The sequence below is a fragment of the Castor canadensis genome, chromosome 11 (genome assembly GCF_047511655.1).
Source record: "Castor canadensis chromosome 11, mCasCan1.hap1v2, whole genome shotgun sequence".
In the NCBI taxonomy this organism is placed as follows: Eukaryota; Metazoa; Chordata; class Mammalia; order Rodentia; family Castoridae; genus Castor; species Castor canadensis.
Window position 1 is genome coordinate 18,942,912 of NC_133396.1, and position 24,898 is coordinate 18,967,809.

The 24,898-nt window shown below is 36.4% G+C and overlaps 1 protein-coding gene across 2 annotated transcripts in view; it reads right to left on the minus strand.

Annotated features, from left to right (window-relative positions):
- Positions 1-4,669: 4,669 nt before the first annotated feature.
- Top2a (DNA topoisomerase II alpha) overlaps positions 4,670-24,898 on the minus strand; it is a 28,104-nt gene continuing 7,875 nt past the window's right edge. The window contains exons 11-35 of one of the 2 annotated variants that reach the window (XM_020176322.2): positions 24,541-24,679; positions 23,366-23,523; positions 22,749-22,874; positions 21,772-21,882; positions 21,551-21,656; positions 21,349-21,458; positions 21,021-21,113; positions 19,839-19,953; positions 19,614-19,735; positions 18,408-18,556; positions 16,562-16,793; positions 16,236-16,370; positions 15,926-16,126; positions 15,586-15,781; positions 13,899-13,990; positions 13,651-13,809; positions 13,446-13,529; positions 10,626-10,808; positions 10,212-10,302; positions 8,224-8,376; positions 7,860-7,983; positions 7,648-7,691; positions 6,983-7,120; positions 6,044-6,243; positions 4,670-5,765 (exon numbers count right to left, since the gene is read on the minus strand). In XM_020176322.2, coding sequence (XP_020031911.1) covers positions 5,637-5,765; positions 6,044-6,243; positions 6,983-7,120; positions 7,648-7,691; positions 7,860-7,983; positions 8,224-8,376; positions 10,212-10,302; positions 10,626-10,808; positions 13,446-13,529; positions 13,651-13,809; positions 13,899-13,990; positions 15,586-15,781; positions 15,926-16,126; positions 16,236-16,370; positions 16,562-16,793; positions 18,408-18,556; positions 19,614-19,735; positions 19,839-19,953; positions 21,021-21,113; positions 21,349-21,458; positions 21,551-21,656; positions 21,772-21,882; positions 22,749-22,874; positions 23,366-23,523; positions 24,541-24,679 — 3,390 coding nt within the window. In that variant the 3' untranslated portion in view covers positions 4,670-5,636. Of the gene's footprint in view, positions 5,766-6,043; positions 6,244-6,982; positions 7,124-7,647; positions 7,692-7,859; positions 7,984-8,223; positions 8,377-10,211; positions 10,303-10,625; positions 10,809-13,445; positions 13,530-13,650; positions 13,810-13,898; positions 13,991-15,585; positions 15,782-15,925; positions 16,127-16,235; positions 16,371-16,561; positions 16,794-18,407; positions 18,557-19,613; positions 19,736-19,838; positions 19,954-21,020; positions 21,114-21,348; positions 21,459-21,550; positions 21,657-21,771; positions 21,883-22,748; positions 22,875-23,365; positions 23,524-24,540; positions 24,680-24,898 lie in introns of both variants that reach the window. The other variant, XM_074045677.1, reaches the window with a different exon arrangement.

Genomic DNA, 24,898 nt, shown 5'->3' on the forward strand with positions numbered 1-24,898 from the left:
AAAAATAGTTCCTCATCTTATAAAGTTAAACATACACTTAACATATGACTCAGTGATTCCATACCTAGGTATTTACCCAAGAAAAATGGAAAAAGTATGTCTAAAAAGGATACCTACTCTAATGCCCGTAACAACTTTGTTCATAACAGGCCCAAACTGAAAACAACCCAAAATGTCCATCAACAGATAGATGGATAAACAAATCCATACAATGGAATAATGTGCAGCAATAATAAAAAAAGAGGTACTAATGATACATGCAACATGGACAAATTTCAAAAACATTATCTAAATGAAAAAAAGTGTTCGTACTGTGCTATTCCATTCATATGACGCTCTAGAATAGGCAAAAATAACCTATAGTGGTGGAAATCAGATCAGTGTTTGGGGTCAGGGGCTGGTGGTTGAAGAGGGATGTAAGAAGTTTTGGGATCATTTGCCCCTTTTCCTAGACCAGCTACATGGCTTGGCCTGGTGAGGAAGTTGAAGCTATGGAGCTCTGTCCACCAACCCTGGGAAAGCAGACTGGAGGGAGTGTCTATCCAGAGCTCTTCATGCCACCAAGCCTGAACCGAGAACAGGCTTGGGCCTGGGCCCTGGATAATTTTGATGCACTGAGCCACCACTCCTGCCAGTGCCTCCACAACTGCCGAGACATGAAGTCCGAAAGAATGGAGCTACTGCACTGGGCTTCCTGCCAGCAAGGAGGAGACCCCGCAGTTGAGAGGGGTCAGAAACGCCAGAGACCCATATGTCCATGGCCCAGTGGCTGAAAACAAAGAAGAGCTCCAGTCACCTCAAGAAGAGGGGGATGCTACCATTAGTGCAGCCCAATGGACCCAGAGCCAGTCAGATGGCAGAGTTGGCAGAGGTGGACAGACAGAAGATCAGAGTGTCTCCCTAAGCCCAGGACGTCCCCGGAAACTGCTGAAAACCAAGGCTTAACTCATGGAGGAATCAGGAACCCAGTATTGCGGATGGCTCACGGACGATGCCCTTTATCCAGTGCCCTGAAAGAAGCTGGAGACACTTTCGTGGGGACCCTAATTCTGTCCCTGAGTACTTAACACATGTGACTTTGCTCTGCTCACCCAAGTGCTTTATGGAGATCATTTATTGTGTTCTTCCTCCTGAATTGGTTTAAAGGTTTTCCAGCTAGATAAACTTTTAATGTAATTAATAATGTTAAGGAATTTTTTTTAGATCTATTTAGAATTGTTATGGTTCTTAATGAAATCTTACATGATGATTAAAGTCTTTCACTTATTGTCCAAAAAAAAAAAAAAAAGAAGTTTTGGGGTGATGGAAAGGTTTGATTATAATGGTGGTCATGCAGAAGTATACATTTGTCAAAAGCCATCAATTTGCACTTAGAATGGGTGCATTTTATGTATGCAAATTATCTCAATAAAGTTGACTTTAAAAGACAAAACCAATGTTGACTTACACTAAAAATCTTTGATAGGTGATGAAAATAAAAGACTTTCTCTGGATGCTTATTTCCTTCTCTTCTTCTCCCTCCTCCTCTCACACCCCAAACTGGTCATCCCATCCTCCTTTATCACTACCTGTTTTTCTCCTTTTCCTTAGTAATTTGGCTTGCTCCTGTCAGTTTGAATTTGTAATGTTGGGAAGGGCTTTTGTGCACAAAATCAGTATCTTTGGGTTTGAATTTAAATTTATTAAAACTTTTAATTCTTCCCTTTTAAGCCCTCTGTTAAGGTTAAGATCTTAAACATCCCCCAAAGCCTTGGTCACCAGCCTGTGGTACTACTGGGAGGCAGTAGAACCTTTGGAAGGTGGGACCTAGTGAAAGAAAGTTTAGATCATGGTCCCTTGAAGGGACTATTGGAATTCTGTCTGTTCCCCCTTGCTCTTTGCTTCCTGGCTTCCATGAGGTGAACACTTTCCTCCACCATGTACTTCTTGCCAAGATGTTTTGCCTCATCACAGGCCCAAAACAAGGTCAAGCAATCAATTATGAATGGAAACCAAAGGCCAAAACAAATCTTTCTTCTTTTTGTTTATGTCAGGTGTTTTTAAATTTAATTTAATTTTTTTTTTGTGGTGCTGGGGTTTGAACTCAAGGTCTTACACTTGCTAGGTATGCACTCTACCAGTTGGGTCAATCTACCAGCCCTGTTTTGTATTGGGTATTTTCAAGATAGTCTCCTTTGCCCGGGGCTGGCTTCAAACCACAATCCTCCTTATCTGTCTCCTCAGTAGTTAGGATTATAGGGTGAGCCACTGGCACATGGTTTAAAAGTCTGTTTTTTGGCTACACCGGAGTTTGAACTCGGCTTCACACTTGCTAGGCAGGTGCTCTTACCACTTGAGCCACTCCACCAGCCCTCAGCTTATTATTCTTAACTAGAATAGCAACATTTAATTTGGATATAAAATAAGAATACTCACTTTATTTTATCTTAAACTTTTAAGAATTTAGTGAGGCTCACACCTATAATTCCAGCTACTTGGGAGGCAGAGATCAGGAAGATTGCAGTTTGAAGCCAGTGGGGCAAAAAATTAGCAGAACCCCATCTTAACCAACAAGCTAGGAGTGGTGGCATGAGTAATCCCGGCTACTGGGAGATATTGATAGGAGATTTGCAGTCTGAGGCCTGTTTCAGGAAATATCATAAGACCCTATCTAAACAATAAAAGCAAAAAAAGGTTTGGGAACATGGCTCAAGTGGTAGAGTAAACCTGCCTAGCAAGCTTGAGGCCCTGAGTTCAAACCCTAGAATACAAAAACCAACTACCAACCAACAAAAACAAACAAAACAAAAAAGAATTGAAGCCAACTACTATGAAGGTGATTCTGTGTTGAACTGTAGTCAAGGTTTAGTAGCTTTCAAACTGTCTTTTCATTTCCTACAAGTAAATTGTCCGTCCCAAGGACACCTGTAAGCGGCTTCATGAAAGCTTTTTTTTAGCAGTACTTGAGTTTTAACTTAGGGCCCACACCTAGAGCCATTCCCCCAGCCCTATTTTGTGAATTTTTTTTTTCAAGATAGATAGGGTCTCAGGAACTATTTGCCCAGGCTGGCTTCAAGCCACAATCCTCCTGATCTCTGTCTCCTGATTACACCAGTGACTGGCAAATGTTTCTCTTTTTATTTTTTGAGCTGAAATCTGGATAAATTGCCCAGGCTGGCCTTGAACTCAATTCTTCCACCTCACCTCCTGCGTAGTTGGGATTAAAGACAGTATCACCACATTTAGCTCAAAAAATGCTCTCTGAACACAAAATTTTGCCTGTAATCATAGCTACTCAGGAGGCAGACATCAGGAATGCAGTTTGAAGCCAACCTGGGCACATAGTTTGCAAGACCCTATTTCGAAAACACCCAACACAAAAACAGGAATGCAATAAAAAACCGAAGTGGCTTAGTAAGCATATTATTAAATCACTTAACAATTCATGCAGTTCTTGGATCTGTCAATATTCATTTGTAATTGTTATATAATATATATTTAAGCAATGTTTCATATGCATAAAAAGTAACCACATTCTATAAAAGGTGTCTAAATGTCTATAGTCATCAAATTTATTTAAGTAGTGGAATTTATCTCCTTGAATGTCAGTAGCTTAAGGAATAGTGAAGAGATAGGAATGTACTAATTTTTCTTTTAGTTAAGCAAGCACTTTAAGGAGCAAAAAAATAATTTTTTTAATGGTACTGGGGACCTCATTGTTTGCTCACTCTACCAGTCCATTTTTGTGTTGGTTATTTTCAAGATAGGGTCTTTTAAACTATTTGCCCGAGATGTCTTCAAACCTCAATCCTCCTGTCTCTACTTCCTTGGTAGCTAGGATTACAGGTGTGATCCACAGGTGCCCAGTTCCTTTTTTTGTGGTACTTAGGGTTGAACTCAGGACTTGTGCTTGCCTAGGCAGGCATTTTTCTACTTGAGCCACATCTCTGCCTTATGATTTTACTCTTGAAATAAAATTCCTTAAAGTTAGAATTGGCCGAGGGTCGGGGGAGGTGGGAGGTGGCCCAAATAACGTATACACACGTAAGTACATGTAAAAATGCTAAAAAAAAAAAAAAAAAAAAAAATCGACCCATTTCTCCAAATTTTTGTCAATACTACCCTTGGAGATATGATTACCTCTGTAACTCATGATTACTTTATTTAGTCTCAGGCTGTGGGTGTAGCTTATGGCTCAGTGTGGAGTGCTGCTACAGAATGCACCCGGGCCTGGGTTTAATCCTAGCCCCTCAAAATTTAGTCTACTTGAACTTAATTTTGGTTTAAGCTAGGAATTGGATTTATCTAACATTTTTTTCCTAAATGGATTAGCCAGTTGACTCAACATAACTTACTGATAACATCTATAGTTGAGTAGGCTATCAAAATAGTTGTTAACATAGGGAATCACTTTTTAAAAGGTACGTGCAATTTTAAAAGGTACAACAATTTAATTGATCAAGTGTGGAAGAGATGAAGAACTTGGTACCCATGTGTAAAATGGGTTTTTTTCCAGGAAAAAACCTTTCTGGCTTTAATTAGGTCACAGTGCCTACCTTTTGTACCTGTTACTACGGCCAGTGGCTATTATCTTGTCAGAATATGACTGGAACAGTAAAGAGGGCAATCATTTTAGAATAAGGAAGAAGGTGAAGACAGTGTGGATTAAAAAAGGGGTCCACCAATTGGCTGCAATGTTAGGACATTTTATTAAAATACAAAATTGTTAGAATTAAGCTAAATAAAAAAACATAGTAAATATTTACAAAAACATTGATAGCACTCAAGAAACATACATAACAACGCAGAAAGCTCTTTAAAATAAGGTTACAAATAGAAATAAGACTTCCCCAAGTGGACCTAATGGCACTCTGCTAAGCATGGCATCGACATACTATGCAAGATCTCCGGGCACATGCTACCCCCACTCTTTGCTATACAGTGCTCCCTGGAACTTCATTCTCTGGGAGATTCTGACATAGGCAGGAGAGGGGACAAGTCAAGAATTGAGATAGTCACATACCTGGCCTAATTTCCTTCACCTTGCTGTGTTAAGGTTACTTAGACACAGGCAGGGTGGTTTTCTTCAGCCTCCAATGACATTCAAAATGATGAGCAACTTTTCATTGCTTGAACAAAAATTCATCACATAAAAGGCTGAGCAGAGTATTTGTACTAGAACTAAAGTTCTATCTGATGGACTACTACTATAAAACTAAGATCAAACAGAAAAAATCATGCTATGCCCTATTTAATGAAAATAGGAAAGGAGGCGGAGTGATACTTTTACATCGAAATGTTCAAGTTTTAACTTAATGGTCAATAAACTTTTGTTTTTTTGCGCTAAAGTGACCATTTAACTATCTCTAAAGTCCAGAAGGATTTGAAATCAGATTTTAAACACCACAGAAAACAGACATAAAACACAGACAAGACAAACAAGAAAATAATGGCCACGAAATGGTCATTATTTAGACAGTATACTGAACAAGAAGCTAAAGGCCTACTGGGCCTCTTTTTAATTCACTTTGATAGTCTTACATTAAAAATGTCTTCCCAAAAGTATATTCAGAGGGAAAGAAATTAAGAACTTCAAGTAACTTTAAAACCAGTCTTAGGCTCAGTAAGACCATTCCTTAAAGTAATCACCTCACATTTTAAAACAGATCATCTTCATCTGACTCTTCAAGGTACGTTATAGGTTTCTTTGCTCGTACAGACTTTGCCCGCGGAGCTACGGCTGAGTCCATGTCCACATGGAAATCATAGCTCTCCTCCTTGGGTTTCTAAATAAAAAATGTATACAATTTGTATAATGTAAATCCGATAGCATAATTTCTACACTACAACTCAGAGTTTTCCACTTTCTACTAAGTAAGAAATAGTTCCAAAGCAACTGTCTCATTGACTAAGTAAATGAAATATTTAACTTTGTTACAACTAAACTATTACATACAGTAAAGCTAATGGATTTATTTTCTTAAACATACATAAAATGTAGAACAAAAGCTTAGTTAAGCATTTTAAAACATCTATAGCAAAAGGCCTAAACAGGGACAAATACCTTGCTTGTGGCGCCTTTAGAAATGACTTTCTCAAAATTAGAGTCAGAATCATCAGAAGTGGATGGCTTCCTTTTGCGCCGATTCTTGGTTTTGGCAGGATCAGGCTTTTGAGAGATATCAGAATTTAAGGCTGGATCTGCTTTGGTTTTTTTTGGTGCGACCTTTCTTTTGGTACCAGCAGTAGAGGTAGAAGACTGACCTGCAAGTCAACAGAGGCATTTGTAATGGTCATTCTTAGGTGAGTTTTCACATTGGGAACTTTTTTATGTGGTTCTAGGGTGCAAACTCAGGGCCTTGCACTTGCTAGGCAAGCACTTTATCACTTGAGCCACACTGCCAGCCCTTTTTGCTTTACTTCTTTTTTCAGATAAGTTCTTGCATTTTTGTTCAGGCCAGCCTTGAACTGCAATCTTCCTACCATTGCCTCCTGGGATTACAGGCATGCACCACTATGCTAGGCCCTCATTGTGAACTTTTCTTAGCAACTTGATGACTGTATATTTAACACAAGAAAAGGCAATCTAAAGGAGCTTTAGAGAATCAAAATGTTCTCAAACATTCAATTTTTAATTATATTGAACATTTGCAACTACTTAAAAATCCTTTCCCTGTCATGGAAATGAGCTTGATAATGCCTGGAATTCTGAGAAACATACTGATTTTAAACCTCTTAACTATCTTTTTTGATTGTAAAGATCTAAAAGAAACTGCTTCTAATAGGAAAAGGTTTAATGGCAGTGCCAGAAAAGTTTTCAGAATAAAAAAATAAAATTGGGCTGGAGATGTAGCTCATTGGTAGGGTGCTTACCTAGCATGCACAAAGCACTGGTTCAATTTCCAACACAGCAAAAACAAAACAAAAAAACAAAAATTTAAATTGACTTGGGAAAGCCAGTAGTTAATTCTAATGTCTACCCATCTTTAAGATTTAGGCTTACTTTTTGTTGCTGTCTTTTTTGCTGTCACGTTATTTTTGGAAGGTAGGTTTATAATTTCAGTTTCAGTTGAGAAATTAGCAGCTGGAGGGCTTGTAGAAGGTGGTACACTGTTCTCAGAATCACCTGCTTCAAGGTCAACTACTTCAAATGGGAAGGAAAATAGTACTTATAAACAGTAACAGAAAAATTTACTTAGTGCTTCATCCCTGCTATGAATTCCTATTTAAACACCTTTCTAGAATATGTTAAGCCCTCTTACAACTTCTAAAAACTTTGTTCTATTTCTGAATTTTTTTCATTTAGTTTTTTGAGATGGGGTCTTGCTATGTAGCCCAGGCTGACCTCAAATTTACAATCCTATCTTAACCTCCCAAGTGCTGGAATTACAGGTGTGTAATTTCTGAATTCTTCATCATCAAGAACAGTTTAGATTTTTTGTACCTCTAGCACCTAGCAAAGTACTTAGTAAGCACAGTGATTACTTTTATTATAAATATAGAACCTAGTTGATGTGCAAAACTAAACCTTATGAATAATAGCAATAGAATGCTAACAAGCTTATTTTCAAGTAAAATACTTGGATAATGAAGCCAGGATTAGAATACAATTGGAACTGAGTGTCCTAGAAAAGTAGATATCGTAATTATTTTTACTTAAATACATACCTGACATGACACTTTTCTGAGGCTTCAGTTCTTTTTTAGTATGTCTAGAATAAAAAAATAACATCCTGACAACCATTTCTCAGTGTGTCAAACAAAGATCTATTAACAAAAATATCCATCATCTACAGTTAAAAAACAATCATGATAAAATTCACATTAGAGGGCGAGAGGTGTGGTTCAAGCAGTAGAATACCGCTTGATAAGATACTTACTTTGGTGGAGCTTTGGTCTTAGGTGGACTAGCATCTGATGGAACAAAATCTTCATCTTCATTTTTTTCATCAAAATCTGAGAAATCCTCATCTGAATCCAAATCCACTGTGAACTTAGTTTTTGCTGTTCAAAACATATACACACAAGGAATCAAAAAGGATACTAGGAACATTTAATGTACAGACTAATACAATGTTTCATGAATTTGAAAGCTTCAGTTTAATCTCTTAAAGGCTGCAGTTTTTCAAGTTTAATATATAATTTACTGTTCATAAAGGCAGTAATTTCTGGAATTAAGTACCCTGAAGTTATTGGCCATTCAAATCCTATAGCATATCTAGCATGTTCTTTAGTTTTCCTTACTTGCAGCTCTCCGTGGCTCTATTTCTCGTGGAGGGACATCAAAATTACTTTCAGTACTGCTCATATCTGATTCAGAATCAGACCAGGGGTTTCTCTTCTTTCCCTTTTTGATAGGTTTAAATGGCAACGTAGTTTGTTTCTTTGCCTTGGTATCTAGAGAAGAAATAGAAATGAACTTTATATATATTCTTAAGACTCAGCTTTCTTCATCTATCATCCACCCACTCTCAAATAACTTTTAATTTTTTTTTTTTGACAGTGATGGGACTGAATTCAGGTCCTTATGCTTATTAGGCAGCCATGCTATCACTTGAATCAATATGTCAGCCATTTTTGTGTTGATTACTTTTGAGATGGGGTCTTGCTTTATGCTCAGGCTGGCCTGGTCCAAGATGCTTCTCCTTGTGCTTCCCCTTGTAGCTGGGAAGACAGTCGTCCCAGCCGTTGGTTGTTAACTTTTTGCCTTGACTGGTCTTGAACCATGATCTTCCTGATTTCTACCTCCAGGGTAGCTAGGATTATAGGTGTAAGCCACTGTGCCTGGGCCAAAACTTTTTGATTGCAAACATGAAGCTCAAAATTTTTTTTACATTTTGAAGCATTTGGGATGTTAGATTAGGGATGCTCAACCAGTATCTATGCAAATATTCCAAGGTCCAAATAAAAATTCAAAATGTGAATCACTTTCGGTTCTAAGCATTTTGGATAATGGATACTCAACCTGTTTAACCATACAGTGAAATACTATTTGGCAACTTAAAAAAAATGAAATGTTAATGTGTGTTATTATATAGATGTCCCTTGAAATCATTATGCTAAGTAAAAGAAGCTAGCTCCAAGAGACCACATTTTATATGACTCCATTTATAAGAAATGTCTAGAATGGGTAAATCTAGAGACAAAATTTTTAGTAGTTGCCTAGTAAGGAGAGGAGTTAGTGAGCTAGGGAGAAATGGGGAGTAATTGTTACTGGGTAGTTTCTTTTGGAGGTCAAAACTATTATAAAACTCTGAATAAATTAAAACTATTAAATGATGTACTTAAAATAGGTTTTTGTGTATCTCAATAAAGATGTTAAAAAGTAAATACTCAATAAACTCTTAAGCATGTGATTAATAAAACTGTTGATTCTATTTGATTTGCTGAGTAGTATCCCAGGTAACTCTAGAGGTGACCAAGGTTTAGTACTGCCCTCAAGAAGCTTTATAGCCAGGTGCTGGTGGCGCACACCTATAATCCTAGCTACTCTGGAGGCAGAGATCAGTAGGATCGAGGTTCAAAACCAACTCCACGGAGATAGTTCATGAGACCCTATTTCAAAAATACCCAATACAAAAAAGGACTGGAGGAGTGGCTCAAATGGTAAAGTGCCTGCCTAGCAAGTGTGGGGCCCTGAGTTCAAGTCCCAGTACCAAAAAAAGCATTATATAGTCTGGGAGGCGGGGGTTGGTACCTGCGGGAAGGGGGAGGATGTAAGGAAAGGGTGTAGAAGGGTGGAGTATGGTAAAAATATTATGTACTCATGTATGAAAATGGAAAAATGAGACCTGTTGAAACTATTCTAAGAATGGTGGTGGGGGGAGGGATAAAGGAGAATGATGGAGGAAGTGAATTTAACTAGGATAAATTATAAGCACTTTTGTAAATGTCACAATGTATGTTCAATACAACAATAATGATAATTAAGAAAATAAAGCTTTATATATAGAACCTTGTAATCGGTTAGAAAGTAATATTGAATAAACTTGCAGGTGTATTCTCAGATTCCCAACTAATGAATTCAAGTTACCAAATTAACAAACTATGGCATTACAAAATGATCTCTTTGAAAATGAATCAAATCCCAAAGACAATGTAAGGAAGGTTCAAGTATAACTCAGACATCGCCCTCTTTTATGTTACTCAATTCAATTCAACAAAAATGTATTGAACATTCATGGGGACTGTGCTAACAATTCAATCTTCATTTTCCCTAAAATGTTGTATACCTGGTTCTTTTTTCTGTTTCTTCTCTAATCTTTGTTTTAGGCCTTCTAGTTCTATATCATCTTCCTTAGGTGTTCCCTCCGTACTTTCGCTCTAAAAGACAGTTAAGATATAAAAAAACAAAAAGCACAGCTCAATTTCTGCCACCTTATTGTTTGGACTAATATAAATCAAACATGCAAAAATACAAATATGATCAAAGAGTATATTTTACTTTGGCTTTTGGTTAGAAGCTCTGAGTAAAGGTATAAGGAAGATTTTTTTCAAGATACTTAAGCATTAAAAAGATCAGGTGCTCAAGTTAGATATAGGATAAATTCCCAACTATGGTGGTTAGAAATTTAGTAATATAATTTTGCCAATTTTAAGCAGAATTTTTTTTAAATTATCTCATGTCTCATGTTTTCAAGTATTACCTTAATTTTCTTTTTAATTTTCTTTTCTGCTTCTGCTTTCATCTCTACAGTCACTTGAGGAATGACTCTTTTTCCTTGTGGAGAAGGCAAAACCTCAGCCATCTGTGTTTTTTTTCCCTTTGCTTTTCCCCCTTTCCCAGAAAGTACTACTTGTTCATCTTGTTTTTCCTTGGCTTCAACAACCTACAAAAGGGATATATGAAAGCCAGTTTATAAGCTAATGAAAACATTAAAACATTTAAAAAAGACAATAATTAAAGTGATTTTAATTTGTTACATCTTCAATTTGAGATAAACTATACCATAGTCAACTATACCATCAACAACAGTGAAGATTTTTTTGTTGTTTTTGTTGGTACTGGGGTTTGAAGCCCAGGCCTCAGGTTTGTTAAGGCAGGTGCTCTACCACTTGGGCAACACCCCCAGCCCTTTTTGCTTTAGGCATTTTTCAAATAGGGGCTGGCCTGGACTGTGATCCTATTAAGCTGGGATGATAGGCACGTGCCACTGTGTCCAGCTTTATTGGTTGGAATACAGTCTCACTTTTTGCCTGGACTAGTATTGAACTTTGATCCTCCTAATTTCTACTTCCTAAACAGCTACGATTATAGACTTGAGCCACTGAATCCTGTCAAGATTGGGTCTTATAAATAATCCTATCACATAGTCTTTCTTAGGATAAAAAGGGGAAACTGTGTTAAGGATAAAATATGTACATACTTTGTAGACTCATATATATGTATGATATAATTATCACTCATCCAATCAACTGATTATAATGAATTAGACATCTATACTGAAGTATAGTAATATAAATTTGCATGTTATATTCATAAAATGAGATTTTTTTTCTTACATTAAAAGAATGTTAGAAACAAGTGCTATTCAAGAGATTTATGTAATAAAGGTTTTCTTGAAACTATGACTGGATAGCCTTGAAAGTAAATTGGCTTTGTCCTTTTAAATTGGCTTAGGGGACAGCAACTAAGAGATAGCATAGATAAATGGGACCTCATAAAACTAAAAAGCTTCTGTTCATCAAAAGAAATGGTCTCTAAACTGAAGAGAACACCCACAGAGTGGGAGAAAATATTTGCCAACTATACATCAGACAAAGGACTGATAACCAGAATATACAGGGAACTTAAAAAACTAAATTCTCCCAAAACTAATGAACCAATAAAGAAATGGGCACGTGAACTAAACAGAACTTTCTCAAAAGAAGAAATTCAAATGGCCAGAAAACACATGAAAAAATGCTCACCATCTCTAGCAATAAAGGAAATGCAAATTAAAACCACTCTAAGATTCCACCTCACCCCTGTTAGAATAGCCATCATCAGCAACACCACCACCAACAGGTGTTGGCGAGGATGTGGGGAAAAAGGAACCCTCTTACACTGTTGGTGGGAATGTAGACTAGTACAACCACTCTGGAAAAAAATTTGGAGGCTACTTAAAAAGCTGGACATCGATCTACCATTTGATCCAGCAATACCACTCTTGGGGATATACCCAAAAGACTGTTACTCCAGAGGCACCTGCACATCCATGTTTATTGCGGCACTATTCACAATAGCCAAGTTATAGAAACAGCCAAGATGCCCCAGCACTGATGAATGGATTAAGAAAATGTGGTATCTATACACAATGGAATTTTATGCAGCCATGAAGAAGAACGAAATGTTATCATTAGCTGATAAATGGATGGAATTGGAGAACATCATTCTGAGTGAGGTTAGCCTGGCTCAAAAAACCAAAAATTGTATGTTCTCCCTCATATGTGGACATTAGATCAAGGGCAAACACAACAAGGGGATTGGACTATGAGCACATGATAAAAGCGAGAGCACAAGGGAGGGGTGAGGATAGGTAAGACACCTAAAAAACTAGCTAGCATTTGTTGCCCTTAATGCAGAGAAACTAAAGCAGATACCTTAAAGCAACTGAGGCCAATAGGAAAAGGGGAACAGGTACTAGAGAAAAGGTTAGATCAAAAAGAATTAACCTAGAAGGTAACACCCACGCACAGGAAATCAATGTGAGTCAATGCCCTGTATAGCTATCCTTATCTCAACCAGCAAAAACCCTTGTTCCTTCCTATTATTGCTTATACTCTCTCTACAACAAAATTAGAAATAAGGGCAAAATAGTTTCTGCTGGGTATTGAGGGGGGGGGAGAGGGAGGGGACGGAGTGGGTGGTAAGGGAGGGGGTGGGGGCAGGGGGGAGAAATGAACCAAGCCTTGTATGCACATATGAATAATAAAAGAAAAATGAAAAAAAAATAAAACACCAGAACACATCAGAGCAATTAAAATAAATAAATAAATAAATAAATAAATAAATTGTCTTAGGGGACTGAGGTAGTGTTCTTCCACATTTAAGTTCTCTGTATTTTCTCTGTCCTAATGTATCTTTCCTATTTGATTCTATCAAAAATCAACTCCTGCCCTTTCCTCTTTCTATGAAAACTTCTTAGGCAGTATTTAATCATCTGTTCTCTCTTTTTTTTTTTGGTGCTGGGGATTAAACCCAGGGCTTTGCACGTTAGACAAGCACTCTACTACGGGAGCTATTTCCCTGCTCCTTGTGTTTCTGAGACAGGGTCTTCTGCTTTATAGCTTAGGTAGACCTCAAACTTGACATTCTTCCTGCCCTGCCTCCTGAGTGTTGAGATTACAAGCATGGCCTGTATTATTTTGGAATGTATCCTTATGTCTCATATATTTTCTGTACTGTCACTTGTAAAGTTTCTTGACAAAGGGGTACATTGCTGGAACACATTTATACATTACTAAAAATTTTAACATGTGCGTACCTCCAGTTCTTCAATAAAAGCAGCTAAGTCTTCTTTCCACAAATCTGATGGGCTCTTTTTCTTTAATGTGTCCAACTCTTGCTCCTTCATAAGATCACCAGAAAACTGAGTTAATACATGTGTACAAATATTTTCAAGCAGCACACAACTAAGTTTTAATTCTTACCACTAGAACAGCATTAAGTAACATATACCAACAACTCACCTTTTCCTTTCTTTGTTTACACAGTTCATCTTTCTTTTCCTTGGTTAGATACCAAAGGGGCATATCAAGAAGATAGTTGAAGGTTGGCCCAGAATCTGTTACAGAGTCACTTTTTTCATTGTCATTGTCACTTTCTTCATTTTCTTCTTCGTCTGGAACCTAAAGGATGAATTAAAATGTACAATTAATAGAAAACATGAAACAAAAACATACATGGTGTCTAACAAAAGTGCTAACCAAGAAATTACCTTTTGCTGGGCTTCTTTCCAGGCTTTCACAGGATCTGAATCATATCCCCTCTGAATCAGAACTTTAATTAATTCTTTCTTAGGCTTGTTTTCTATTAAAAATGTAAACAGAGATAATTGTTTTGAGCAAGATTTTAGGAAAGGGATTTAGCAGGATTTAGGAAAGGTTTTACCACATTAAGTTAAAAGATTAAAACTGGAAATTAAACTGTCTCTGCCTTGCATATATCTGTACATCCTGGTATATAGATGTATCTTCTCTGTAAACCACTGGTTAATGTAAATTACCAAGTCATATTTGAGTTTGTGATCTAATTATAACTCTTAAAACAATAGGAGAATCAAAACCTTTACTTTTGATATGCCTCTATTTCCATTATGGCTCCTTGGTTTTTTTTTTTTATTTCAATACTTCACCAGGCAAGTGTTTAGTGCCACCCACCCAAAAACTGATTTCTCCTAATCATGTCCTCTATGATACATTCATTCCCTTTACTATATCTCTTTCACTGTCTACTGCAGTCAATTTGTTACACATTTAGGTACAGTGAGAGCTAGACAGTTCTCTAGTACCACATTTCATCAATTAGCTTGATGTAGATACACATTTAGACCCTCTATATTTATACCTCAAGACTCGATAACCCATATTATATTTCCTAATTCTAGACAGCTGAGCCCAACTTTCATTTTTCCCTTAAAGTCATGTCCAACGTCACTAATTTTAGCTTTGCCTTAAGCAATAGTATCTGCGAGATAAGGAGGCTGATGTGCCAATGCTAGTTTTTTAAACATGCATGAATAAACAAATAATTATCAAGCTAAACATTTTTGCTTACCATGAGAAAATCAGCTTGTAATCAGCATTAACTTGTGCTATTGTGTTCTAGAACTTGCTACTATAGAATTGAGCTATTTTAATCTTTCTTATTAAACCTTTATTTGTTCTTTATGCAATTTTTAGAGTGGAAAAAAATCATTATGACTTGACTTTTTCCACTCTTAGGCACATATTTTACTTATAAGCCATTTACAATCTTCCTTCCTGATTTTTCCCTTTTTTTTTTTTTTTTGTATTGGGGCTTGAACTTAAGGACCTACACCTTGAGCTAGTCCACCAGCCCTTTTATTGTGATTTTTTTTTTCGAAGTAGGGTCTTGTGAACTATTTGCCTGGGCTGGCTTCAAACAGTGATTTTCCTGATCTCTGCCTCCTGCGTAGCCAGGATTGAGTGAGCCACTAGCACCTGGCTATTTTTCCCTTTCTTATCTGACTTACTATCTCTTCTTGTGATCAATTAGTTTATACAAGATCTTCCAACTCTCAATTTTCTTCCTGTTCAAATGTCAATTATAGCTTGACCTTTTTTTTTTTTTTTTGATGATACTGGGGTTTGAACTCAAGGCCCCATGCTTGGTAGACAGGCACTTTTACCACTTGAGCCACTCGGCCAGCCCTATATCTTGATTTCTTAACTCGCTCAATATAGGGAGCTGTAAGTTTATCTTGGTGATGGGTACATGCTTAGCGTGCCCAAGGCTTTGATGCACAAGGGCTTATTTTCAGCAAAAAAACCCCAAAAGTAAACAAACAAAAAACCTCCCAAAACTTTAAAACACAGAACAAAAAAACCTTACAGGTAAAGCTATCTCTCAAACTTTAAATACCTAACCAAATGTTTACATACCAATGATAATTTTGCCATCTATTTTCTCTAAGATAAAGCGAGCCTGATTGTTCAGTTTAGCTGATTCTGCACCAAGCATTCCTAGAAGCCATTCTTTTCTTAATCCATAATATTTAAGCCTGAGTTCAAAGAAGTCTCTGAGAATATCCAATGCTGTGTCATATTTCTTTAAACAGCCTACATGGTCAAAAAGCACCTAGAGAAAAGGAAAACAAGATTAATGCCAAGAATCAATAAATACGGTAAATTTAATACAAATAAACTAAGATATCATTTTAAAATTGATATTAGTCTTTAATGTAAGTAGAAACATATGTATCTCTTACAAAATAAGACATACCATAGAGTTGCAGGTGAGACTAGTTTGGAGTTTGAAGACTTTGTGTAATCCAACTCTTTCTGCCTCTGCTAATTTTTCTTCAGTCATCTTCACAACAAACTTCACTGTGGTATCTGTATGGTATTCCCTATAGTCTGTTATGAGAGGGGGTGTCTTCTCAGTGCCATTCAACATGGGTTCTAGAACCTGTTCTTTGTATGTCTAAAGAAAGAAATAATTCTTCTGTAAGAAGTTTTCTGAAGTCAATAGCAATAGTACAAAAAAATCTTTCTTCTGACTATAAAACCTAAAGAAATCCACAATTATTTACCTGAGTCCATGTTCTGACGGGAAGTTCTGAGATTTCAATGGTTGTGGAGTTAAGAATAGCTACTTCACCATTAATCACATACTGATTTAAAGCCAGCTCTTCAATTGTACCCTTGAAGTTCTTGTAACTTGGAAGCTAAATTTTGCATTTTAAAAAAAGAATTCTTTCTTAATGTGATAATAAAGACAGAAATCACAAAGATATTCAACAATAAATCTAACTATAAAAAGCATGAAATAAACTTTATATACTTGCATTCTCTTTAATTATATAGTCAATTGGAACCTGAGGAAAAATGAGGTTCCCAACACACACAGAATAGTTACCATTGGCAAAGGTTCTTCTCCATCCATCAAACGCCTAATGTTATTTACAACTTCACGAACATCAAAGTTGGGAATTTTGCAGGACCACCCAGTTCCAATTCCTTCAGCACCATTTATTAGCACCATGGGTATAATAGGAATGTACCATTCAGGCTCAACACGTTGGTTGTCGTCATATAAGAACTTTAATGTGTGATCATCTTTTGGTGGAAATAACAACCGAGCCAAAGGGCTAAAGGAAACAAAGAATGTTATTTTGTAAAATACTGTCTGACACTTTTATAGAAAGAACATGTTATCCCAAATCTACACATGAAAATTACCTTGGCTTCACTTGTTCACTAGTAAGTCATTTAACAATATTCATTAAGAATTTTCTAAATGCTAGGCCCTGGGGACAAACATACATTTTGTAGGGTGGTAGGGTAAATGAAGGAAAAAAATGGCTGGAGGCGTGACTCAAGTGGTAGAGAACCTGCCTAGCAAGCACAAGACTCTGAGTTTAAATCCCAGTATCACAAGCACAACACCAAAAAACTCAGAATAAGAAAACGAAAGTAGGAGAGAGTAACCTAAAGTACCAAGAGTCAGGCATGATGGCACACACCTATAATCCCAGCATTTGAAGAGGCAGGAAGATTTTGAGTTCAAGGTCAGCCTGGGCTACATAGTGAGATCTTGTCTCAAGAAAACAAAACCAGCCAGGCACCCATGGCTCATGACTGCAATCCTAGCTACTCAGAGGGCAGAGATCAGGAGGCATCGCAGTTCAAAGCCAGACCAGGCAAACAGTTCGTGAGATCCTATCTCAAAAATTACCCAAGCAAAAAAATGTCTGGGGGAGGGGCTAAAGGAGTAGAGTGCCTCCCTAGTATAGTAGGCCTGAGACCCTGAGTTCAATCCTTGGTACTGCCCACCGTCCCCTCCCAAATAAAAGAAAAAAGAATCAATGGTGAGTCCAAGACTTTTAGCCTGAGCAATCAGAAGAATGGTATTTCATCTACAATGACAGGAAAACTAAGGATTTGGTTTTAGAGTTATATTTGAGACACTTATTAGATATCCAAGTGAGAAATGTTGAGAGGGCAGTCAGATATATAGGTTTAGAGCTCAGGGGAGGAGTCAGAACTGGAGATTTAAAACTATGAGACTAGATGGATTGGACATCATTTGCAAAGTGAATATAGACAGTAGAAAGAGACCTGATAAAGGAGCTCTGGGCCAGGCCAGGTGGGAAAGAAGGCCACACCAAAGAAGGGTAATAAGGCAGGGGAAAACCATCAGTCCGAGGTCATAGAGGCCAAATAAAGAAGAGTTTCAAAGAAGATAGTGATTAATAACTGTGTTAAATGCTGCTGAAAGACTGAAGAAGAGAGCTGAAAACTGACCATTCGTAACATACTTAATGTTATTAAGTCTAGGGACTTAATAACATTTCAAATGTGATATTTAGGAAGAGTGACAGCTTTCTTATGTGTGTGTTTTAAGACAGGTTCTCACTATGTACACACTAGTCTCTAACTCTCTAGATAGCCAGGATGACCTCGAACTTGCAATCCTCTTGAGTTCTGGAATTACGGGCACCACCATGCCAAGCCAAAGTTTTCTTTATTTAGGACACAAACTCTGCCTTAATGTTTTTCAGCCTTGGCACCACTGACATTTTGGGCTGGACAATTCTTTGTAATGAGGATCTGACTTGTGTGCTGTAGGATGTGTGTAGCAGCATCCCTGGCCTCTGCCCACTAGATGCCAGTATTTCCTAATTAACTGAAGTTTTACATTTTGGTCTCGAATTGCTTCAAAACTGGACGTGGCAGTCACTAGAAACTGAATGAATATTCACCTGAGCATTGTAAAGATGTATCGAGGACTAGCAGAATCCTTGCCACCATGCAGCCTGGTACCAAACTGACCAATGGGCTGCAAGAGGTTCAGATTATTGCTCCCCACAAAATTCTGAGCCAAATTGATGATGGTCATCATTAGTGACATCTGGAGGTGGAAAAATTCATTAGTTCAACCAAAGGTTTTTCATAATACATATCCATTATTATGACTAAACCATACCATGTGCTTATTAAATTTTATAGTGATTTTTCCCAGATAGATAGCAGAAGTAGTACCTAAACCCAAGACTTCTGTTTCCAAGTCTAACCTTGGAAGGCTTTTGCTTTCCAACAATTTCTACCTATTAAATCCTCAACTTTGAAGGAATAGTTCCTTTCTTTACACTCAGCAAAATGAAATACTTTCACCTTTGTGTCATAGTACTTTGCTCATTTCTACTCTAGCATGTGTCAGCTTTAGACTATAATGTGTGTGTGTTAGTCTTCTGGCTAAATTGTGATTACCTAAAAACATATTTAATTTATCTTTCTATATCTGATTTAAGGTAAGCATTCAACAAATGTTTGTTGGGTAAATATTTACTGAGTTCCCACTATACTTTGATTTAAAGCAATAAATAAGACAACCATCCCATTTAAATGAACAGAAACTTAGAGGCAATCTAGTGTTTAAAAATTATTTTACATAATGAATGCAAAAAAGCATAGCAATCATGAAAAATTAAAAAAAGGAATACGCATTAGTGTAAAGCCAAATAATTCACACATATATAATATAGAAAGTTGCCCTTTCCAATTTCTAGGATTAATGAAAGTGAGCAATTTGGGGGTGTGTCCTTCTAGACTTTTAAGTATTCTCCTGCCAATAGACAGACCATGCACATTATTCAGTGCTCATGCCCACAATTTTATTTAAATTATGTTACTTGTTTCATACATATGTCAAAATTTATAACAATGAATGGTCACATTGGATGCTGAATTTTAACATCACAAAATACCTATGAACACAGATCCTTACAGAAATATTTCTAGAAATAGAATTCAAAAAGTAATCACATTTTATAGTTTATGACAGATTTTATCAAAATGTTCTTTACTATGGATATAGCAGTTTATACTTGCACCAAATGCGTTTGGAGAATGATGTTCCAATTATTTCTGCTATAATGCTTTCTGGAAATATTATAGATTGTGTTTACCTCACCATGATGATAAGATGACATTTCTGCCACTGATCCAGCTAACTGGGCAACCTTTACTTCTCGCTTATCATTTCTTTTGAAACAAGTAAACAAAACTTTTCTCTGACCTGGTTTCAAACCTTTAAAATGAAAGAAAGGCAATCATTAGAACTTTCAATCCAACCATTTCTAGGCATTGATTTCCATTATAAGATAAAAACAGACTAACAAATTAGAACTTACCATCTACCATAGATGGGATAGATCTCTCATTATCAGAATTTGAGAAAAGGATAAGTTCCTTGTTTATGAAGTCATTGTACGTCAGGTAGGTGGTAGCTTGTCCATATAAATAATCCTAAGGGACCAAAGATAGTATCATATGATGTAGCTTAAAATAAAACACTGGTCATAACAATGCTTAACATAAAAATAAAACAAATCAGATATATCACTTCTATGACAACTCTAAAGTCCCTCAAAAATATAATTAAGCAGAATTATTTTGTTTTAAAGGTAAACTTAATTGCTGCAGTTAGACAAAAAGTGCACTGCTGGACTAGCAGAGTGACTCAGCAGTAGAGTGCCTGCCTAGCAAGCATGAAGGCTTGAGTTCAAACCCCAAAACTGCCAAAAAAAAGTGTGTTGCTTTTATCACGTTTTTTCAAGTTGATACACTTATGCAGTAGTATAAGTAAGAATCAGGAATCATTTACCAATTAGGGGTATGTTCTGAGAAATGTATTATTAGGGCCAGAAGTGGTGGCTCAAACCTGTAATCCTAGCTACCTGGTAGGCAGAGATCATGAGGATCAAGGTTCAGTGCACACACCTATCATCCTAGCTACATGGGAAAGCATAATCCAGGTCAGCCTACCCTAAAGCAAGACCCTATCTCAAAAATTAACCAAAGCACAAAGGCTACAAACCCTAGTACCACTGATAAAAATAAAGAGCTAGCTAGCATGGAGTGGCTCAAGTGTTTGAGTTACACCTCCAGCCCTAAATTTTAGATTAAAATTTTATCTAAAGTGATGATTAAAAACTATGCTATAATAAATACATAAACTAGTATGACTTTTATTATCAAGTAGTATGTACTATACACAATTGCATGTGCTATACTTTTATATGACTAGCAGCGCAGGAGCTTTGTTTATGCTAGCACTACCACAAACACATGAGTAATGCTTTGCCCTATGACTTTAGGGATCTATTACAGGGTGATAAGACATTTCACAGCTGCTTTATAACATCACAGGACCAGTCGTGAATCTATGGTCCATCAGTTATGTGGTACATGACTATAGTTATTACATTGAATTTTGTACTGAAGACTTGCTATTTAGTAAGTTTAATTTGCTATATCAATCCTAGAAGGTCTATTGAATGGAAAATTTCATGGGATATATTTAAAATTTTTACCTCAGGAAGGCCAAGTAACTTCCGTTGTCTTCTGTCCTCCATGAAATTAGTTAACCATTCCTTTCGATCATCTATCTGTTTTTTGCTAAAGGCCTACAAATTAGAAGATGAAAAAGATGTCACTGGTACTAATAGGTTCCTAAATACCTCTTCTGTAAGAACAACAAAAATCATGTTTTTAAAAATACCTGCTTCCTTCTGTGGAATATGCTTACTACAAACATTCTATTTTATAAAATACTCATAAAAGTTTAAATGCTGTAATTGACTAGCTAATGAAGTGATTTATTAAACTTGAATGCATATATAAAATACAACTCAAATTTACCAGACTGATTGCAGCATCATCGTCAGGCCCAGAATATTTGAATTGGATACGATGTCTTTTCATATCTGCAAAGTACTCCTTAGCTTCCTTTGATGTGCTGGTGCCCAAACCTACAAAATAAAAATTGCCAAGTTATTCCGTATAATCTTGTACAATGATACCTAACAAAATTGAGAATTTCTATATGGCTTTCATTACAAACCTTTGTAATATTTGACTTTCCATTTTTTATGATTTGGAGTAGAACTCTTCCATTCTTCAAATTCAGGAAGGCTATAGAATGCCATTTCTTGCTTGTTTTTAGATACCTATCATAAAGAAAGCATTGTTGTGGCTTTGAGCACTATGGGCTCCCTTTTATACCATCATATATCACTGGGGTTTATACATATATCCAGGACTGTATCTTTGAAATTAGTATACCTTTACAATGGGAGTGATAAATTCCTCTAGAAAACGATGTCGCAGAAGAGAGGGCCAGTTGTGATGGATAAAATTAATCAGCAAGCCTTTGATATGAGAACCGTCTTGGTCCTAGAAATATTTGAAAAGCCAAAGCAACAAAGAGATTATCCAGAAACTAAAAAACTACTATTGGCAAGTTGGGGTGGCTCAAGCCTGTAATCATAGTACTCAGGAGATGGAGATCAGGAGGATTACGGTTCAAGGCCAGCCCAGTTAAAAAGTTCACACTGGGAAGCACATACAGGAGGACTGCAGTCCAGTCCAGGCATAAAGTGAGACCCTATCTCAAAAATATCCACAAAAAGGGCTAGTGGAATGGCTAAAAAGTAAAGTTTCTGCTTAATGAGGCTCAGAGTTCAACTCCCAGTATCACACACACACACACACACACACACACACACACACACACAAATTATGATCGACCTACTGATAATTTCTAAAAAATTTTTCTATAGGAATTTAAAAAAAAAAAACCAAAATAGACTGTTTCCTGGGTATGGGTACAGGCCTATTCCAGACTCACGAGCTGGAGGCAGGGAAATCAAGTTCAAGGATAGTCTAGGGTCATAGTGAGATCCTGTCTCAAATAAAAACAAAAAAAGTCTGTTTAAAATAAACTTAGCCTATATATATATATGTAATATATATGATAGAAGCATGTTTGATTAGATGTTGGGTAGGGTAGAGATAATGAATAAAGCTCCTAGTTAAATACTTTTTTATGACAGGAAACCAATGTGACAATAATAAAACGTACTTAGGTAAGGTGTGTTGGCTTGTACATGCACATATAGGCTGAGCTACTACAGAAACTGAGGAAGGAGGATCATGAGCCCATAAATTTGAGACTAGTATAGGCAACATAGTGAGACCCTATCTCAAAAAGCACAAAGCATGCTTAATTTAGTTTACAACCTAAAATAAACAAATCTGACCTGATCTGTCATAATCATTATCTTCCCGTAACGAAGAGTCTTCAATGAATCTTCATCTTCATAGTTTTTCTTGTACTGAAGACCCACAATCTTAATGATATTGTTAATTTCTGCATTTTCCATTATCTGAAATGAACATAATTATATACCAAAAATGAATAATGTTTTGTTTATAAATTTGAAAAGAACAAAGAAATTTAACAGAATATGTTGCTTGGGTTTTTATTGAACTCTACTATAGTATTTTGAATTACATTTGAATAGACAAAGGTCTATTAAGATATGCTATGATGTACCGTGTGTGTGTGTGTGTGTGTGTGTGTGTGTGTGTGTGTGTGTGTGTTGTAGGGATTAATCCCAGGGCTTTGGGCTTTGTGTATGATAAGCATACCCAATTTCTTAAAATAACAGCAACCTAAGATATATTTCAAAATGCCCAATAAGGGCATGAAATACAAGCATGGAGTCCTGCATTATAAACTAGATTTAAATATTTTTCCTTTTTTTGTGGTGCTAGAGATTAAACCCAGGGCCTTGTGCACACTAGGCAAGCACTATTCTCCTGAGCTACATTCCCAGGCCTAGATTTAGATTCTAAAAATAGTTTTGTATTCTACCTGCTTATGAGAAGCTTCTCGGACATTGAGTATCTTTCCTCTAAGAGGGAAAACCCCATATTTGTCTCTCCCAACTACACCAAGGCCTGAAACAGCCAAAGTCTTGGCTGAGTCTCCCTCAGTCAGGATAAGTGTACACTCGGTGGAGTTTCGGCTTCCTAAAATAAAAATACACAAGTTAATTTTAGCACATTTAGCTCAACTTCAAATATACTAAATTCAGACATGCTTGTTAACGGCGTTATAGTGACAAAAATTATAATGCGTATAACAAGTTGGCTTAGTTCCATTAAAATAGAATGATAATTAGATACATATTTTAGTTAAAATTCATAGCAAATAAAAAATACAGTAGTCTCCCTGTATCCATGGTTTCTGCAGTTTCAGTTACTCTCAATCAACTACAGTTCAAAAATATGAAATGGAAAACTCCAGAAATAAACAAATCATGAGTTTTGAATTGTATACAGTTCTTAGTAGTATGATAAAAACCTCACACAATCCCACCTGGGACATGAATCATTACTTTGTTCACTGTGTCCATACTGCATACACTGTCTACTTATTAGTCATTTAGTAGTAGCTGCCTTGATTATGGCATCCTAATTTGTGCTCAAATAATATTTATGTAGTAGCTAAAGACTAAATCACAATACCAACATCATTCACATCACTTATCACATAAGCACTGTTAGTGTCTCACATCATAAGACAGTGAGCACAGTATAATAAGATTCAATAATGTATCACCATATATTGTTATAATTATTCTATTTTATTATTAGTTATTGTTTATTTCTTACTGTGCCTTTATCATAGTTTATGCATGTATAACAAAAAAAGTGGTATAATAGGTTTGAAACTCATGGTTTCAGGCATACACTTGAACCTTGGAATATGTATCTTGCAAGTTTTTTTCATTTGATCATATTAAAAATATTTGCTAGGTTAACAGATCATTATATGAACATTCTTGCTTTGTATCTCCCCTACCTAAATCATCAACATTATTTGTAATGGCCCAAAATTGGAAATGACCTAAATGTTCAACAACAGAGAATAGGATGATTTTTAACAGTTATTCTGTTAAACATTAAATTCCAAAGGGAAATATGCTGTTAATGAATAATGCAACTGAAGTAGAAGAGTCAAATTTGGAAACATTAAATGTGTACCTGCATCATTGGCATCATCTAGTTTGGGAATTCCCTTGATTCTATTATGTTTTACAGCAGAACACTTCTTGTTTAACTGGACTTGGGCCTTAAACTTCACCCAGTTTAGTATGCTTTCTACAATACCACAGCCAATTGCCTGAAAACAATAAGATTAATTTTAGGGAAGAAGGGTTCTATCAAATCTAGAATACAAATGAGTCCTTAAGAAAATAAAAATAATACAAAGATCGACAAGAGGTAGAACAGTAATTTCTGGATAGAGATGGCACAATAGTTTCTGGATCTTGTTATGTTAGGTTATTACCAGTAAGGGAGCTGGTTCCTTTTGGCTCATTCATTCAATAAATATTTTCTA